Raw genomic sequence first — 19,240 nt, 5'->3', positions numbered from 1 at the left:
ACATTCTGATTTATTTTTTAGTGTTGGTGTTAACATGGTATAAGGATGTGAAATAGGCCAGAGTCAATGAAATACTTTTGGGGCTGGATGTGATATCATAGAACCTTTGTCCAGGAGATCACATTTAATTGGGTGTTGGAATGGAGTAAATAGTCTGTGCCAGATGAAATAATGTATTTGTCTGCATGCCCGCTTGTGTTCTGTATGAAAGACTTTGTATTGCTCATCAGAATGGACTTCCTAGGATACTAATAGCATAGCAGTGGCTGAATTAAGACCATAACACAGGAGCAGAAGTGAGGCTATTTAGCCCACTGAGTATGCTCTGCCATTAAATCATGGCTGATAAGTTTCTCAAACCCATTCTCCGACTTTCTCCCTGTAACCCTTGATCCTCTTGACAATCAAGGACCTACCTGTTTCCATCTTAAAGATACTCAATGACCTGCCTTCTGAGGCAGTGAGTTCCATAGATTCACTACTCTGGCTGAAGACATTTTCCCCCATCTCAGTTCTAAAAGGTCTTCCCTTTACTCTCAGGCTTTGCCCTCAGGTCCTAGCCTCTCCTACCAATGGAAACAACATCCACTGTGTCCAGGCTATTCAGTATTCCATAAGTTTCAATTAGATATCCCCTCAGCCTTCAAAACTCCATTGAGTATAGACCCAGAGTCCTCAAAGGTTCCTCATATGTTAAGCTTTTCATTCCTGGGAAGTCATGAACATCCTCTGAATGTGCTCCAGGGCCAGTATATCCTTCCTGGAAGATGGGGGCTAAAACTGCACACAATAGTCCAAATGTGGCCTGACCAGACCCTGAGAAGTGCATTCCTGCTTTTATGGTCAAGTCATCTCAAAATAAATGCCAACATTTCATTTGCCTTCCGAACTACTGACTTATCTGCAAATTTACCTTGAGAGAATCCTGGACTAGAACTCCCAAGTCTCTTTGCACTGCAGACTTTTGCATTTTCTTCCTATTTAGAAAATATTCCATGCTTCTATTCTTTTTACTAAAGTGCATGACCTCACACTTTCTCAAGTTGTACTCTATCTGCTACTTCTTTGCCCATTCTCCTAACCTCTCCAAATCCCTCTGCAGCCTCCTCAAGTCTACCTCTCCCTCTATGTCTCTTTGTTTCAATGACAAATTTCGCCAGAATGACCTCAGCTCCTTCATCTACATCATTAACATATAAAGGGAAAGGTTATGTGTCCCAAAACTGACCCTTGTGGAACACCACTTGTCACCACCTGCCATCCTGAGAAAGACTCTTTTATACCCACTCTCTGCTTTCTGCCAGATGGCAAATCTTCCATCGATGCAAGCACCTTGCTGCCATAGGCTCTTATCTTACTCAGCAGTGTGGCACCTTGTCAAAGGCCTTCTTGAAGTCCAGGTAGATGACATCCATTTAGCTCTCCTTGGTCTAATTTGTTTGTTACTTCTGGATGTATGTTTGGTCACTGAGCTGGCAAGTTTTTTTTTCAGACATTTCATCACCATACTAGTGAGCCTCTGAACAAAGCACTGCTGATGATTCCTGCTTTCTATTTACATGTTTGAGTTTCTTTGGGTTGGTGATGTCATTTCCTATCATGATATCATTTCCTGTTCCTTTTCTCTGGGGTGGTAAATGGGCTCCAAGTCAATGTGCTGGTTGATAGAGTTTTGGTTGGAATGCCATTCTTCTACAAATTCTCATGTGTGTCTCTGTTTCCTTGTCCTAGTTGAAGTGGTGTCCTTCCTTATCTGTATGTAAGGATTGTAATGAGAGAGAGTCATGTTGTTTTGTGGCTAGTTGATGTTCATGTATCTGGTGGCTCGTTTTCTGCCTGTTTGTCTAACATAGTGTTTGTTACAGTTCTTGCATGGCATTTTGTAAATGACATTAGTTTTGCTTGTTGTCTGTATAGGGTCTTTCAAGTTCATTATCTGCTGTTTTGGTGTGTTGGTGGGTTTGTGAGCTACTGTGATGCCAAGAGGTCTGAGTAGTCTGGTAGTCATTGTTACTTCCTCAAATAATTCTATCAGATTTGTTAGGCATGACCTCTCTTTGACGAAATCATGCTGACTTTGCCCTATTTTGCCATACACTTCCAAGTATTTTTGGAAGGCAACTACAGGGGATAGACACATTTGAAATGTGGAGCTTATTCAAGGAACAGCTACTGTGGGCCCTTGATAAGTATATACTTATCATGCAGGGAGGTAGTTGTCGTGAGAGGGATCCATGGTTTACTAAAGAAGTTGAAATTCTTGTCAAGAGAAAGAAGCTGGCTCAAGTGTGGATGAGGCACGAAGGCTCAGTTAGGGGGCTTGAGAGTTATACATTAGCTGGAAAAGATCTAAAGAGAGGGCTAAGAAGATCCAGGAGGGGACATGAGAAGTTGTTGGCAGAAAGGATCAAGGAAAGTCCTAAGGCCTTCTACAGGTATATCAGGAATGAAAGAATGACTAGAGTAAGACTAGGGCCAATCAAAGACAGCAGTGGGAAGGGCTGAGGGAACTGAGGCTGTTCTTGTTGGAGAGAAGAAGGTTGAGAGGTGATTTAATTGAGACATACAGGATAATCAGAGGGTTAGATAAAGTGGACAGTGAGAGCCTGTTTCCTCGGATGGTGAAGGCTAACACAACGGGACATACCTTTAAGTTGAGCGGTGATAGATTTAGGACAGATATCAGGGGTGGTTTCTCTACTCAGAGAATAGTAGGGGTGTGGAATGGCCTGCCTGCGACAGTAGTAGACTCGCCAACATTAAGGGCATTTAATTGGGCATTGGACATACATATGGATAATAATGGAACGGTGTAGGTTAGATGGCATCAGATTAATTTCACAAGTCTGTGCAACATTGAAGGCCGAAGGGCCTGTACTGCACTGTAACATTCTATGTTCTATGATGTGTATCGGGTCTTTTGTCCTGATGAATTGTTGTCTGAGCCTGGCTGTTGGTTTATGGGTTGTCATAAATCCCAGTGATCAGAGAAGTCTGGTTGTCAGTTCCGAGATGTTTTTTATGTAAGGTAGCGTGGTTAGTGAGTCAGGTCGTGGCATGTCCTCATCACGTTGTTTGTCTGTTAGGCGTCTGTGGATGAAGTTGCAGGGATATCCTGGTGGAGACTCTCTGTTCTTTTTCTTTCCTTCAGGAGTCCTGCAGTGTGTTGTAGCCCTTCTGAACAGAGTCCTAATGCAACTTCTCTTGTGTGTGTTTGGGTGGTTGCTGTTGTAATTCAGACCTGGTTGGTGTGTGTAGCTTTCCTGTACACATTTGTGGTGCATTCTCTGTTCTGTGTTCTTTGTACCATCACACCCAGGAATGGGAGTTGATCATTGGCTTCCTCCCCCCTTGAAAATCTGATCCCTGAGAGTGTGGTGTTGTTGATCCGGTGTGTGTTGTTGATTTCTGTTCTCTTAATGATAACAAAGGTGCTGTCTACATATCTGATCCAGAGTTTAGGTTGGATTTGTGGTCGGGCTGTTTGTTCCAACCTTTGCATCACTGCTTCTGCTGTGAGCCCAGAGATGGTTTAGGCCATAGGTGTTCCATTGATCTGTTATTATATTTGGTTGTTGAATGTGAAGTGTGTCGTCAAGCTCAGGTCTAGTAGTTTGAGCATGCAGTCTTTGTTGATAGTTCCCCGTCATCTTGTCTGTTCTGCTTGTTCAGGAGGTTGGCTATTGTCTGTCTGGCTAGAGTTTTGTCAATTGAAGTGAATAGTGCTGTTACATCAAATGAGATCGTTGCTTTGTCCTTGTCTATGTTTATGTTCTTGATGTCATCTAGGAATTCTTGTGAAGAGTGTATGGAGTGATTGGATCCGCTAATAGTTTTTGTTGGAGTTCTTTTGCCAGTTTACGCAATGGCGTTCCTGACAGTGCCACAATGGGTCTAAGTGGTGATCTGGTTTGTATACTTCAGGCAATGCGTAAAATCTGGGAGTGTTGTTGCTTTCTGGGTGAACTGTAAAGGTGACACTGATGGATGTTTTCTCCTTAGACAGCACCTTCCAAAATCACAACTGCTACCATCCAGAGGGACAAGGGCAGCAGATACCCGGGAACAGCATGTACCCCTCTAAGGCAAGCACAATCCTGTCTTGGAAATAATTGCTATGTTTTCAGTATTGCTTGGTCAAAATAGTGGAACTCTGTTCCTGATGGGATTATGGGTCTGCCCTTACCAGTGGACTACAGGAGTTCAAGAAGGCAGTTCACTACCATATTCTCAAGGGCAATAGGGATGGACAATAAATGCTTGACAAACCAGTGATGCCCACATCCCAGACTGAAAATTCTGTAATGAATGTCTCATCCTAAGCCTCCATAAGTTTCTATGTCATCTAATAAGGCATAGAACTTGATGGTAGCATGTGCTGTCCGATGGGACATCCTCTACTTAGTTGCAGCTTGAACACTCAAGAAGTTTAACTCTTTGCATGAAAAAGTAGCCAATTTAATTAGTACTCCCATCTGTAACTGAAACATTAACTCTGTTTATCATTGGCGGCAGTATATTATATCTACAAGATACTGGACCAACTCACCAAGCTGGCCCTTTACAGATAACTGCATGACTTCTAACAACTTGCACAAGGACAGCAGGTCATGTTTTGTTAAAATTCTTTGCCATTTACACTTTCCTAACATAAACATCGCTGTTCCTTCATGATTGCTGCGTCAAGGTCCTGAATTGTGGGAGAATTATCCTTACACACACAGTACAATTAGCTCTTGAAGAATGCTCACAACTACCGATTCATGGTCACTTAGCAATGCTTGTTTTTAAAAAAGTTGAAAGGCTAATAGGCAAAAATGTAGAACCAGATATATTATATTCCTTCATTTACTTTGTGATTTGAAAGTAAGCAGCTTTTGAATAGATCTCCTGTCTGTATTACAGTGCTGCAATGTTAACATTGTTCATATTTGTGTCTTTCAGACTTATATTAAATACGTTGAAGACAATATATTGATGAATTAGCCTCAAGTATTGAAGTAAAAACAAAGCGCAGGACAAACTCAATAAGTCTGGCAGCATTTTTCGTGGAGAGAGAAACAGCTAACGTTTCAGGTCCAATGACTTTTGCTTCGCAGCTCAGCTACCAGACCTGCTGGGTCTCTCCAGCACTCTTTTTATTTCAATCCTCCAGAATCTGCAGTATTTTGCTTTTATTCACCTTGCGTTGACCCTGTCCCTCCAGGACTACAATTCCCAGGAGACCTTGCTCCCGCCACCACTCGCGGCCCCACCTCCCCTTAAAGCTGGCCGTGATTGGGCGGCGAGGCAGCTCGCCTCTGATTGGGTCGGTGGTCCTGGTCAAGGTGAAGGTGGTCGTTTGTGTGTGATGGCGGGGGTGGTTCGTTTCGTGCTGGCGGCCAACGGGCGGCTTCAGCGGGGCGACGTCGTGCTCCGGCTGCTGGTGAGGAATCAGGCGGGTTGTGTAGGGTAGGGGCGATCGCGGTGAGGGTGAGGGCTGTAGGTCAGTGGACGGGAGATGGGGTTGGGGGGGGTGGGGGGTCTGTCCAGTCCCACGTTGAGCTCTAAGACACTGCGTTTTGGTGCAAGGCCTGTCACTGTGGACATCACAGGAACCCCGGGGGTGGGGGTCTCAGCACAACAACATTGACGTGTCACTCTGAGGCGGGAGGGAATGGACACACCATATCGAGACCTGGAGAGGAGTTTCGTTGAGTTGAAAAACAAAAAAAAACCTGCAAACATTTAAATCAGTGTCGGTGGATGGCTGGCTGTTCAGCTTCTCACTCTCTTAAAAATAAAACGTCAAGGAATCGCAAGAAATATGTTCTGTTTTTTTTATTTCTTTTCCCCCACAGCACTGCCGAACAGCGGTAGTGCTTATTTTACTCCAGCTTATTTTACTTCATTTTTGCCTATTAGCCTTTCAACTTTTTCAAAAACAAGCATTGCTAAGTGACCATGAATCAGTAGTTGTGTGTGTGCAGGTGTAGGACACAGTGAAGAACAAGTGCGTAAATCTTTTATTTATGTTCCACCAACAGGAAGGAAGGAAGGAAACACCAGAGTGGCCACTGACAAGCAGTGCCCTTCTCATCAAAGGGCAATGCTGCGTGATGAAAAAATAGTGAAGGGGAGGGGAGGGCAGGGATTAGATCAAAATAGAGTTGGAGGGGGAAATAAAACACTCCACTCCCTGAACAGTTGGTGGGCACCACTTGCTCTTTCTTCAAGGGCACCTAGGCTTGAACATAGCCCTGGAAGAGGCAATCGGCCCTAACGACCCCCTCCATGGCCCGCTGCCTGGATCTGTTTATGGCTAGTTTGGCTGGGCTCAGGAGCAGACCCACAAGGAGGTCCTCTGACCTACCCTCTGCACCGGGTGCCCAGGGCTGAAGTGCAACCAAAAACAGAGGAGAAGATTTTTAAGAAAATCAAAAAGGGAATGCAAACACCCACACCCATTATATACATGGTCCACGGCTTCCACAGCACACTGGGAGTCCATGAACCACCGCAATCTGTGGTTGCAGGGGACTGCTGTGTGAAGCAACCTCCACCCCAGATCTCCGAGAGAAAGGTGGAGAACTCCCGCATAGCGAGCCCTCCACTGGGGATCCCCACCGCCCAGTAGAAAAATGTTCTGACATGCAGTTACCTCCTGACTTCACCATCATCTTCCCACAAACTATTTTTGACACGAGGAAGCCTGTCACTTCGGAGAGACTTCCATCAGTCTATCATCTCCCAGTTGTTTCAGAATTCTTTTGGATAATTTCATGCTGAGGGGTTTAGTTGGGGACAAAGTAACAGTTTACCTTTCAAATATGACACAGGAGAGTAACTGACTAAAAATGTAAAAAAAACCTTTGCAGTGCAGCTGTTATATTAATACTGCCAATGTCACTGAACTTTACAGAAAGGAATGTCTGAAAATGGAAACGTAAGGATGCTGTGAGAGGCAAATAATTTTTGCTTTTCTATCAATGTTGTTTAATTTTCCAAAGACATGTTAAGACTTATTGTTTTTGGTTTGTTTTCGACATTGTATGTTCTTTGTCATATTTTACATAATATTTGTCATGATTTGGATAATTGATGCTTTGACATGCACTGATTGTTTGCTTATAATTTTCCACATATGTTGTGGGGATGGACATGATTGGAGCTGTGGATTTGAGAAGGAGGAACCACACCTATAAAGGTTCCTGAATATTCTTGTTGTTAGAGTACATCTTCACGGATGTTGTGGGCTCTTTGGCATCTTAATAAACAGCCATCATTTGTATGATCCTAGATAGCAACTGTCGTCAGCTTCTTAACATTAAGTAACATATTTAGATTTAATCTTTCATGATATCTACATTCATGCAATTTCTAGTAGGGGATCAGTGCATAGAGTTAGAAAACTTAGATACGTGCTGCCTTTCCAGATTGCGACTAATTTTGTTAGTTAACTCAGAATTGAGTAGGAGTTGATCCTGGGGTCTTCTAATACAAATGATTCAACTGTGCGCTGCAATTAACCAATGAAACTTGATTAAATGTCAAAGGTTTGTTTAAACCTTTTCATTTTTTTAACATTGAGTTGGCATTGTATTGTTAAAAGATTTAAGTTGTACTATCTCCCTGGACATTAATGTAATATTAAAGGGTTAAACTCCAGAAGCATAATATTCTGGAAGTGGGTGGGGATGACATTTATGCAGGAATGCAGATGATGCCCATTTCATTTAGACAGTCATTTATTACTACACTCCTACTATTATCAAATTAAAATCTCATTCAGCCCCTTCCATTCAGAAATAGTTTCATAGCCATCCCCCAGCTAATCAAGTTTGCTTGCATTATCATCCCCGGTACTGAAGCATATCACACCTTCATTGTCTGGGGAAGTAGTGGAGCCAGAATCCGTTTGCAGGGCAGCCCTGAAGCTAAGACGTATCACACTTACATTGTCTTGGGTAATCACTGAGTCAGGAAATCGTTTGCGTAATGATTCCCCAGGATTAGGGCATTTACAGTGAGATTATCTCCAAGGATTACCTCATCCTACTGTTGTACTTATGGGGGGGGGGGGGCGTTGGCCAGAGTACCTGTAGGCATTACCAACTGACCTGTATACAGGGGATGTGCTTTCTTTGTTCTGGGCCTCATTTTGACTTTACTTCGCATGATCAGCAAAAAGAGGGGTCATCTAGCTCATACAAGCTTTAATAAACTCTAACTGTTTGCAGAAGTTAATGCGTGCAAATTACATCTCGTATGTGAAACCTTGGGAAAAGCGTGTGATGTTAAGTTTTTGACATATAAACCTAAACCTCTCATTTATAATATCTGGAACAGAGGTCATATTACTTTGCAATGTAGATCGCAGAGTCCAAATATCTGACTAAACATGGTGAAGTAATAACCCATGGAATTGAGCAGGCAGGTCAATAGTCAGAAATATTTGTCTTTCCACGTGCCAAACAAATCTCTTGTTTTATTTTGCATTTACAATTTTGGGGTTTGAACTCATTCCTTTGTTAATATTCATTCTGAAGTTGCTAGCATCGAGCTGTTTTTACTTTCTCAGCATGAGAACGCACTAATCTTTTTGAGACCAAATATTTTCATAATTGGCATCAAATATATTGTTTGGTGTTTACTTTTCTAAAAATTCTTCAAACTATTTTATAAATGAGAGTAACAATTTTTAGTTCTGAACACAAATCCACATGCTAACAGGCAAAAGTTCTAATTGGCCTAATTTGATATTGACTGATCAGAAAAAAAATATATTTAGAAGCAGTTGTCAGACTATTTTTCAAAACTTGATAATGATTTTGGATTAAGCAAAGAAGTTACATGTTTAACTTGATTTTGAAATCTGTCCTCATACTCAAAAGGTTAAACTGGTAATGGTCACCAATTGCAGAAGTAGACTAAATGTAAATAAACGTGTAATCTTTTGAACTTTGAGATACTGTCAATCCACCAGACTGAATAACACAAAAGAGCTGGCCATCTGGCTCCCTTTGTCATTCAAAAAATATAATTGGCATATTTTAAATTTTAAGACTAAAATTAACTTTTTTTTTGATGGAATACATGAATGTTATTTGATCTTGCTGTATTGTTCTTAATATACTGGTATGTCATGTCACTTTCACCTTGTTTTCTTGAATGTGTTTTATTCCAGCTTGCAAAATATAAGCATAGAGAATATTCATCTGGGCCTGCATTAAATGTAAGTATGGTGTATTTTAGAACTTGTCATGATTAGAATTGTTTGTGCCCATGAGTTTTATAGATTAAATTTACCAGAAATATACACTGTAGGCCACCATTTAAAATTAAATGTTCACAAGCTGGCAGCCAAAATGGAAGTGTTGACAGTCCCAAATAACTTGCATTATGATGGACCAAACTTGGACCTTGAAATCAGAGAGACTTTGCAAATATATTTGCACATATGAACCATTTGAACTGCACTAGATCTATTTACAATTCAAAGCATGAAACACAGTTGTGAGGAGGCAACAGTTGAAAGAAGTGGATGTTCCTTTACAAGTGTCCATTGAGATGCAAAAGCCACTATCTGAGATTAACTTATTGCTTCAGTCTGAGATCAGGGGTCTGTTGCAATGACTGTTGGTTAATAAACTCTGCAATCTCAAGAGCTGAGAATTGCATTTTATTACACCGCAAGTTCCCAACCCTCAAAAATTGATGGATTCCTGAATTCTTTCTCCAGATGAACAATTAAATTTTTTGAAGTTGAGCATCTACATGACAAATAGACACTGTAAGATGCTGTAACAATTAACTCTTTTCAAGAGTCACTGGTGTCATACTGCATTAAATTTGTGCTGGATCATGCTGTGTCTTTTCTTTGGAACTTGGAATCAGTATTCTTCAGTGTTGATACTTGAACCACAACCAACCTCTTAGTTTGGAACTTGGAAATAAGAAATTGCAAAGAGTTGGTATTGGATTGGAGGAATAGAAGACTAGGGAATTTAAGTTGAATTTTGGTGAGGTAGGGGTGGTTTGGAGAGAGGGGAAATGAGGAAGAGGGAATGGGGGCCTGGTAGGTGAATTAATAGAGAGGTAGGCTGGGCATTGGTGGTTGTTGGGACAAAATGTGAGGCTAGTGAATGATATTTGGGTGGGGAGGAGACTGAGGACCAAGGAGAAAAACAACAGACACTGTTGAGAGAATTGAGAATAGACAATTGAGGCAGTGGACTTTCAAAAAGGGAGATTTGGATAATGCGGCTTGGTGTAGGGAGAATGAGTTTTGAGCTTGGCAGTTTGGAGGAGGAAGAGAGGGAGACTAAGGAATGCCAGTTTGGGAGACGAAGAGCAAGATTAGGGAATGGCAGCTCAAGAATGGAAGAGAAGGGCAGTAGAGAAATGCAAGTTGAGGTAAAAACAATGACTGCAGATGCTGAAAACCAAATACTGGATTAGTGGTGCTGGAAGAGCACAGCAGTTCAGGCAGCATCCAACGAGCAGCGAAATCGACGTTTCGGGCAAAAGCCCTTCATCAGGAATAAAGGCAGTGAGCCTGAAGCGTGGAGAGATAAGCTAGAGGAGGGTGGGGGTGGGGAGAGAGTAGCATAGAGTACAATGGGTGAGTGGGGGAGGAGATGAAGGTGAGAGGTCAAGGAGGAGAGGGTAGAGTGGATAGGTGGAAAAGGAGATAGGCAGGTCGGACAAGTCCGGACAAGTCAAGGAGACAGTGCTGAGCTGGAAGTTTGAAACTAGGATGAGCTGGGGGAAGGGGAGATGAGGAAGCTGTTGAAGTCCACATTGATGCCCTGTGGTTGAAGTGTTCCAAGGCGGAAGATGAGGCGTTCTTCCTCCAGGCGTCTGGTGGTGAGGGAGCGTCGGTGAAGGAGGCCCAGGACCTCCCATCCCTTTCCGCCTTCCGCAAAGACCGTTCCCTCCGTGACTACCTGGTCAGGTCCACACCCCCCTACGAACCACCCTCCCATTCTGACACTTTCGCCTGCCACCGCAGGAACTGTAAAACCTGTGCCCGCACCTCCTCCCTCACCTCTATCCAAGGCCCTAAAGGAGCCTTCCACATCCATCACAGTTTTACCTGCACATCCACTAATATCATTTATTGTATCCGTGCTCCCGATGTGGTCTCCTCTACATTGGGGAGACTGGGCGCCTCCTAGCAGAGCGCTTTAGGGAACATCTCCGAGACACCCGCACCAATCAACCACACCGCCCCGTGGCCCAACATTTCAACTCCCCCCTCCCACTCTGCCGAGGACATGGAGGTCCTGGGCCTCCTTCACCGCCGCTCCCTCACCTCAGACGCCTGGAGGAAGAACGCCTCATCTTCCGCCTTGGAACACTTCAACCACAGGGCATCAATGTGGACTTCAACAGCTTCCTCATTTCCCCTTCCCCCACCTCATCCTAGTTTCAAACTTCCAGCTCAGCACTGTCTCCTTGACTTGTCCGACCTGCCTATCTCCTTTTCCACCTATCCACTCCACACTCTCCTCCTTGACCTATCACCTTCATCTCCTCCCCCACTCACCCATTGTACTCTGTGCTACTCTCTCCCCACCCCCACCCTCCTCTAGTTTATCTCTCCACGCTTCAGGCTCACTGCCTTTATTCCTGATGAAGGGCTTTTGCCCGAAACGTCGATTTCGCTGCTCGTTGGATGCTGCCTGAACTGCTGTGCTCTTCCAGCACCACTAATCCAGTAAATGCCAGTTGAGGTCAAGGTGACGGCTAGGGGAGGAACAGAGGGAGAGTGGGGAATTGTAGCCTGGTGGAGGAAGAGGTAGAGATGAAGGAATGGTGGCTCAGGAGAGGAACTGTAAAGAATGGAAGAGTGGGAGATTGCAGAATTGGGTTTTGTTTGTGTGAGGCATTTGGAGACTGAGGATACAGAGCTGTGGAATGGTGATTTTTGTTCATTGGATGTAACATCAGTAGTGTGGAAAGTATTTGCTGCCCATCTATAACTGTCCTTGAGAAGGTGGTAGTGAGCCACTTTCACTGACACCACTGCTGTAGTCTATCTGGTGTAGGTAGATATATGTACAGTGCTGTTAGATTTTTCAGAATTTTCACCCAGTAACAGTGAACATATAGTAGTTATAGTTCCAGATCACCTTAATCTGGACTGGATGAGGAACACACAGGTGGTGATGTATCCATCCATCCATCCACTGTTCTAGGAGGAATGGTTTGTTTAGGCAGATGTGGGTACTGCAGATTCTGGAGATTAGAGTCAAGATTGGAGTGGTGCTGAAAAAGCACAGCAGGTCAGGCAGTATCTGAGGAGCAGGAACAATTGGTGTTTCTGGCATAAGCCATTCCTGATGAAGGGAATAGTTTGTTTGGCAGGCACTGCTGTAAAAGAATTGTTGAGTTGGCTAAATTTACATTTTCTAGATGGTACACACTGCTGTCATTGTTGGAAGGGATGGATTTTTAATGTGGTGGATAGGTTGCCAATTTTATGGTCCTGGATGAGGTTTGATGGATTTGCTTTGATCCTATCAAGCAGAGAATGTTTCAGTCATCTGACTTGTGTCTTATAAAATGTTGATAGAACTTGTGGAGTCGGGAGGTGAGTTACTTGCATCAGAATTTCCAGCCTTTGACCTGCTTTTGTAGCCACAATTTATATGTTTGGTCTAGTTGAATTTCAACTGAATTGTCACACTTAGGATGTTGTTGGTTGGGATTTGACAATCTTAATGCCAATGATTGTACAGAGAGAAGGTTAGGTGTAGGTGGGCACAGACTTATCAGTGCCTTTGGAGTTATAAACATTGTGTGTTCTGGAGCAAGGATCCCCATATCTAATCTAAAGATGGAGTGAATCATTAATGAAGTGGCTGAGGATTATTTTAGCCAGGACTGTACTGAGAGGATCCACTGCAGTGATGTGGAACTGAAGATTGGTCTCCTACAGGCATAACAATCTCCTTTCCTGTTCAGTGCAACTCCAACAGGTGGAGAGTTTTCTCTTGGTTCCAACTGACTTCAGTTTAGACTTTTGCTCTTTAGACTTGCTAGGGCTCCTTGATATCATGCTCTTTCCGTGCTGCCTTGATGTCAAGGGAGTAGGTCTCACATTGCCTTTTGAATTCAGCTTTTATCAATGTTTGGATTTAGGCAGTAGTGCGATCAGAAGCTGAGTGGTTCTGGCAGATTCCATACTCAGTATTATTGAACAGCTTATTGCTGAGTAGATCACTTGTCATAAAGGTATACATCACAGAAACAGACCCTTCAGTCTAACTCATTATGCTGACCAGATATCCTAAATTAAAATAGTTCCATTTGTCAGCATTTAGCCACTTGTTTCTCTCAACACTTCGTATACCCATCCAGATGCCTTTTTTAAATATTGTAATTCTACCTGCCTCCACCACTTCCTCTGGCAGCTCATTCCATATAAGCACCACACTCTGCGTGAAAAAAGTGCTCCTTAGGTCCCTTTTAAATCTTCCCCTCTCACCTTAACCCATGCCTGCTAGTTTTGGACTCCCCTACCCTGGGATAAAGACTTTTTGTCTATTCGCTCTATCCATGCCCCTCATGATTCTATAAACCTCCTGTAAGATCAATGCACTAGGGAAAATCGCCCCAACTTATTGAATGTCTCCCTATAGCTGAAAGCCTGCAACCCCAGCAACATCCTTGTTAAACTTGACAGGGTGCAGAAAAGATTAACAACATCTTTCCTATAGCAGTGAGACTAAAATTGAACACAGTATTCCAAAAGTGGCCTAAACAATGACTGCATTTAACATCTCAACTCCTGTACAGATAGTTCTTCTGTATAAAATGTGATGTTTGTATTCTTGTGCAACCTTGTGTTATAGAGAAATGATGCTTTAGAAAATGCTTAGTGTTGGCGATGTAATCGTGTTATAGTCAATACACGTTTTAAAAGTTTGTGCTTTAGAAACAATGTCTCCACTTCAAATTATAGTGCATTTGTGTTAATGAAATGTGCTTTATAGCAGAACGACCTGTACTCAGTGCACTGTTGCTATCACTCTAGATTGCAAACCCGCCTTTGTTACTGTGTCTATCTGTAACTTCACCTTCAAGGGTACTGTTGACAAAACTTCCATCACTTAGATAATGGCTGAAAGTAGACTGACTCACTAATTTGCATTGTCCCATATCTTGCAGGAGGTCACTGCTGAGTGATTTTTTACATTGTTGTACAGATGCCAGTGTTGCAGCTGTCGTAGAAAAGTTTGCTAGAGGCCAATTATATACCTGTTCTGCAGGTGTATTAATGTCTTGTAATTTAATCCAGATTCCAGTGTGTCTACCTCTACCTCTTGCCATTTGACAGCATCTGCAAACTTTGGAATTGTATTTTTATTCCAAATTCTAAATTGATGTCAATTATCTTCTACTCTGAATAGGTTCCCTTTCCCCAATATACTGCTGTCTTAAAGGTACTGAGTTGCACATTTGGCTACTTTTTTTATATGGTACTTGATCAAAGATTTTGGAAAGCAAGAAAAATTAGATTTAATGCATTATTCATATTCAATGTAAATTTCTGTTATTAATAAAGTACTTTCTAATATACATAATTAAAGTCTATCTCATTTAGAATTTTAGTTACAAACAACCATCCATTTTAATGTCAGAATTTAATATTTTTGAACAATAGGAAGTGGTCATTGCAAGTGCCGCCAGAACCCCTGTTGGTTCATTTAAAGGATGTCTTTCCTCATTAACGGCCACACAGCTTGGTTCAATTTCGATAAGAACTGCCATTGAACGAGCAGGTATGAGTGTATTTTCTGTTCTTCACTGATGTAAAAACATTTCCTTAGCTTTAGTTTACTTTTTTCATAAAATAATGCTACTAAGTAAAACTGAAAATATATTCGTTGAAGTAAATTGCTAAGATAAAATAATGACAAACTGGAAGAACAAATTTTAAATGTATTGTTTTTTTAAAAATGTGTTAAATGTAATAAGTATTAGTTTGTTAGAGATGAATTAAACTGTTATTTTTATCATCTGTCCATGAACAGATTTAAAAATTTTTTTTTGGGACAGGCTTCCACCAAATTTCCACCAAATCTTCAGTGAAGTCCAACATTTAAGTGATTCACGACAAATTCTCTTCAAGGTTAAATCAAAAAGGTGATTTATCCATTCATTCAAACGTTTGGGATGATTGGTGCAACACAAATAATATTCTGTCCAAGGAGGATTTTAAACAGTTTACACTTAAGAATAACTTAGCAAAAATATGGATATTAATTTATATTATTGTTGAAGTCCAAATTGTTAAGGTTCATGGGGTGTAACAAAATTTCTTCATTATTAATGATGATACAGTAAGTCTGATTTCCAAGATTTTATTTTTCCCAGAGCAACAAGGTTTTGAGGAACTTTATTTGGGCTTGAGGCTGGTTTATTGTTATCCTGGAGTCTGGCAGTTCTGTTATCACCTTATTAGATTCTTACTAGACTAAAGAAAAGCTGGTCTAGAAATTACATTTTCAGAGACTAGAAGAAATTAGGTTCATGATGGACACATTAAGCAATTTGTTTCAACTTATCAATTAGTTTCTGTTCCTTGATCAACGATCCATTATTCATCTCCAGTTAAATGAGGCTGTTAGCTCCTGTACAAGGTTAGAGGTTTGATGACTCCTTTTGTTATCAGGACGTCCTGTAAAGGCCAACTTTTCACTTTTTTTCTGATTATTGACTACATGTGTAAAGGATGAAAAGATGTGCTAAGAGAGTGGTATTAAAGCTCAATCCTGATAATTGCTGATGGAACTTTTCAGAATTGCAACGCCAACTTGCAACTTGTTCTATGACATTGTGCAAACAAAACCCTTATAAAATAACTTGCAACCTTTTTCCAGGTTTGTGGATCTGAGGAGTTACTAAATATTCCTTACTGTAGATCACTATCTGGTATGATTGCAGACTCTGAATAATTTTTTAAAGCGTGTCACTTTTTATTCAAGCAAAAAGGCAGAGGATTTTGGCAAGGTCATGTTGTGCAAGAGAAAACAAGTTGTTTGCGAGCTGAATAGGATTTTTTCATTGCTATTTCTGAAATTCTTTACCTAATCTGTGTTCATGATATCTGTTGGTGACCTTGTTTATTTTACAAATTGTAACAGAACCCCAAGACATACTAAGCTTAACAAGAAATATGTATAAAACTTTTAATAATTTCTTGGCAAAAGCAACATTATGCTGAAATTGGAGAAACCTTGTACTGATTTTCAACAAATTTTTGGTTAATGAATATACGATATAAATTAATTACATTGGGTCAGTTCAATATCACTTCAGTACCCATGTGGCTTTTTAAGTGTTCGTGTGGTGTGACCCTGGTGCCTATGTGTTGTTTCGTTTTAAAAGTACACCTATCCATTTTGTTTTAAAGGTGAGCAAGTGCATAAAACATTGCTTTATTCTACAGAATATAAGTACTGATTTGGAGTACCAGAGAGTTGTTGGAAATGATTCATCTAATGTTTTTCTCTCATCTTTGTATGTTTGGCTTCCACTTGACTTTTCTGCATTTGCATAACAAAAGGAATTGTGAGATGAATCAGAATCTCATTCATCTAATAAAGTACATTTGGACTGTTTGTCTACTGCAATAACATTAATTCATATCTCTGTAGACCAGATAATCGGAAGAGTTCAATCATTTAAAATGTTAGAATACATATTTAACTGATTGAATTCTTCCTATCATTTGGTCTGCAGAGATATGAATTAAAGTTACTGAAGTTTATTTTGTATAAATATTTAAGTTAGTTGATTATTTGTGTGCAGCAAAATCTGATGCAGAGGATTAATATTTTGGTTTAATTGACAGGGATTCCTCCAGAGGAAGTGAATGAAGTGTACATGGGCAATGTTTTACAGGCTGGGGAAGGCCAAGCTCCTGCTAGACAATCTGCCCTTGGTGCAGGTAGTATATAGCTGTTCATATATCTCCATAGAATAAAAATATAGAACAGATTTTGTATTGTGTTATAAATGAAACACTGGCTATAACTGTCTTAAGTTTTAGAAAATGACATAATTCTAAAAGTTCTGGATGATTTTTGATTGTTTGAACATTTATTTCTCTTGATTTAGGCTTGCCAGTCTCTACACCTGCAACAACTGTCAACAAAGTTTGTGCCTCTGGAATGAAATCAATCATGCTGGCAGCCCAATGTCTTATGTGTGGGCATCAGGTACTTTTGTTTAGTGAAGATGTGTGAATTTATTTATTGTTTCTGATTGCAATATGGTTAATCTGGTTTTGTCACAGAGACGTAAGTTTGCAGGTGACACCAAAATTGGAGGTGTAGTGGACAGCGAAGAGCGTTACCTCAGATTACAACAGGATCTTGATCAGATGGGCGAATGGGCTGAGAAGTGGGGCAGATGGAGTTTAATTCAGATAAATGTGAGGTGCTGCATTTTGGGAAAGCAAATCTTAGCAGGACTTGCATACCTTAATGGTAAGGTCCTAGGGAGTGTTGCTGAACAAAGAAACCTTGGAGTGCAGGTTCATAGCTCCTTGAAAGTGGAGTCGCAGATAGGATAGTGAAGAAGGCATTTGATATACTTTCCTTTATTCGTCAGAGTATTGAGTACAGGAGTTGGGAAGTCATGTACAGGACATTGGTTAGGCCACTGTTGGAATATCGCGTGCAATTCTGGACTCCTTCCTATCGGAAAGATGTTGTGAAACTTGAAAGGGTTCAGAAAAGATTTACAAGTATGTTGCCAGGGTTGGAGGATTTGAGCTATAGGGAGAGGCTGAACAGGCTGGGGCTGTTTTCCTTGGAGCGTCGGAGGCTGAGGGGTGACCTTATAGAGGTTTACAAAATTATGAGGGGCATGGATAGGACAAATAGGCAAAAGTCTTTTCCCTGGGTCGAGGAGTCCAGAACAAGGGGGCATAGGTTTAGGGTGAGAGGGGAAAGATATAAAAGAGACCTACGGGGCAACTTTTTTGCGCAGAGGGTGGTGCGTGTATGGAATGAGCTGCCAGAGGAAGTGGTGGAGGCTGGTACAATTGCAACATTTAAGAGGCGTTTGGATGGGTATATGAATAGGAAGGGTTTGGAGGGATATGGGGCGGGTGCTGGCAGGTGGGACTAGATTGGGTTGGGATATCTGGTCGGCATGGACTGGTTGGACCGAAGGGTCTATTTCCAAGCTGTACATCTCTATGACTCTAATTGTTCCTAATCTACTTGTTTCCAAGTTGAAAAGCTTGTAAAAGTTTATTGACGGGGAGATAGGAAAGCCAGGACTCAAAATAAACATTGCAGTTTATATTGCTTAGGAAAGATGAGAAAAGCTGCACTCCCTAGGGATAATGAAATGTCACTAGAAATAAAGGTCACTGCTATTTGCAAGACAGAAACAAAATCCACATGGAATAAGATAAGCTAGCAAATTATCAATCAGTCCAGTAGATCTTGGCTACAAGCTGCTGATGAGAAACGGGGCAAGAAATATACAGACAAATTAGAGAATCCAGCATAAATTGTAGAATAATGGTTGTGGGATTTTAGACTATCCTGATATTAGTTGGAAAAAAGAGCCAAGTTTTGTGATGTACACAAATGATCTGGAGGAAGGTATAGGTGGTCTGATTAGCAAATTTGCAGGTGACACTAAGATTAGTGGAGTAGCAGATAGTGAAGGGTCTGTCAGAAAATGCAGCAGAATATGGATGGATTGGAGAGCTGGGTAGAGAAATGGCAGATGGAGTTCAATTCGGGCAAATGCGGGGTGATGCATTTTGAAAGGTCTGATTCAAGAGCGAACTATACGGTAAATGGAAAAGCCCTGGGAAAAATTGATGTACACAGAGATCTGGGTGTCTCAGGTCTGTTATACCCTGAAAGTGGCAACGCAGATCGATTAGAGTGGTCATGAAGGCATTCGGCATATTTTCCTTCATAGGACTGGGTACTGAGTACATGAGTTGGCAAGTCATACTACAGTTGTATACGACTTTGGTTTGGTCACATTTAGAATACTGCGTACAGTTCTGGTCACCACATTACCAAAAGGGTGTGGATGCTTTGGAAAGGGTGCAGGGGAGGTTTCTCCAGGATGTTGCCTGGTATGGAGGGCGCAAGCTATGAAGAGAGGTTGAGTAGATTAGGATTATTTTCATTAAAAAGACAGAGTTTGAGGAGGGTCCTGATTGGGGTCTACAAAATTGTGAGAGGTTTAAACAGGGTGGATCACAAAAAGC

General features: G+C 41.4%; 1 protein-coding gene across 1 annotated transcript in view; it reads left to right on the top strand.

The window, feature by feature from the left end:
- Positions 1–5,301: 5,301 nt before the first annotated feature.
- acat1 (acetyl-CoA acetyltransferase 1) overlaps positions 5,302–19,240 on the top strand; it is a 31,203-nt gene continuing 17,264 nt past the window's right edge. The window contains exons 1-5 of the mRNA XM_072577471.1: positions 5,302–5,425; positions 9,167–9,214; positions 14,654–14,771; positions 16,847–16,942; positions 17,113–17,213. Of these exons, the coding sequence (XP_072433572.1) occupies positions 5,351–5,425; positions 9,167–9,214; positions 14,654–14,771; positions 16,847–16,942; positions 17,113–17,213 (438 nt within the window). The 5' untranslated portion in view covers positions 5,302–5,350. The remainder of the gene's footprint in view (positions 5,426–9,166; positions 9,215–14,653; positions 14,772–16,846; positions 16,943–17,112; positions 17,214–19,240) is intronic.

This window comes from Chiloscyllium punctatum, chromosome 9 (assembly GCF_047496795.1).
Source record: "Chiloscyllium punctatum isolate Juve2018m chromosome 9, sChiPun1.3, whole genome shotgun sequence".
Classification (NCBI taxonomy): Eukaryota; Metazoa; Chordata; class Chondrichthyes; order Orectolobiformes; family Hemiscylliidae; genus Chiloscyllium; species Chiloscyllium punctatum.
The sequence above is the reverse complement of the archived record's forward strand: the minus strand, read 5'-3'. Positions and strand labels throughout refer to the sequence as shown.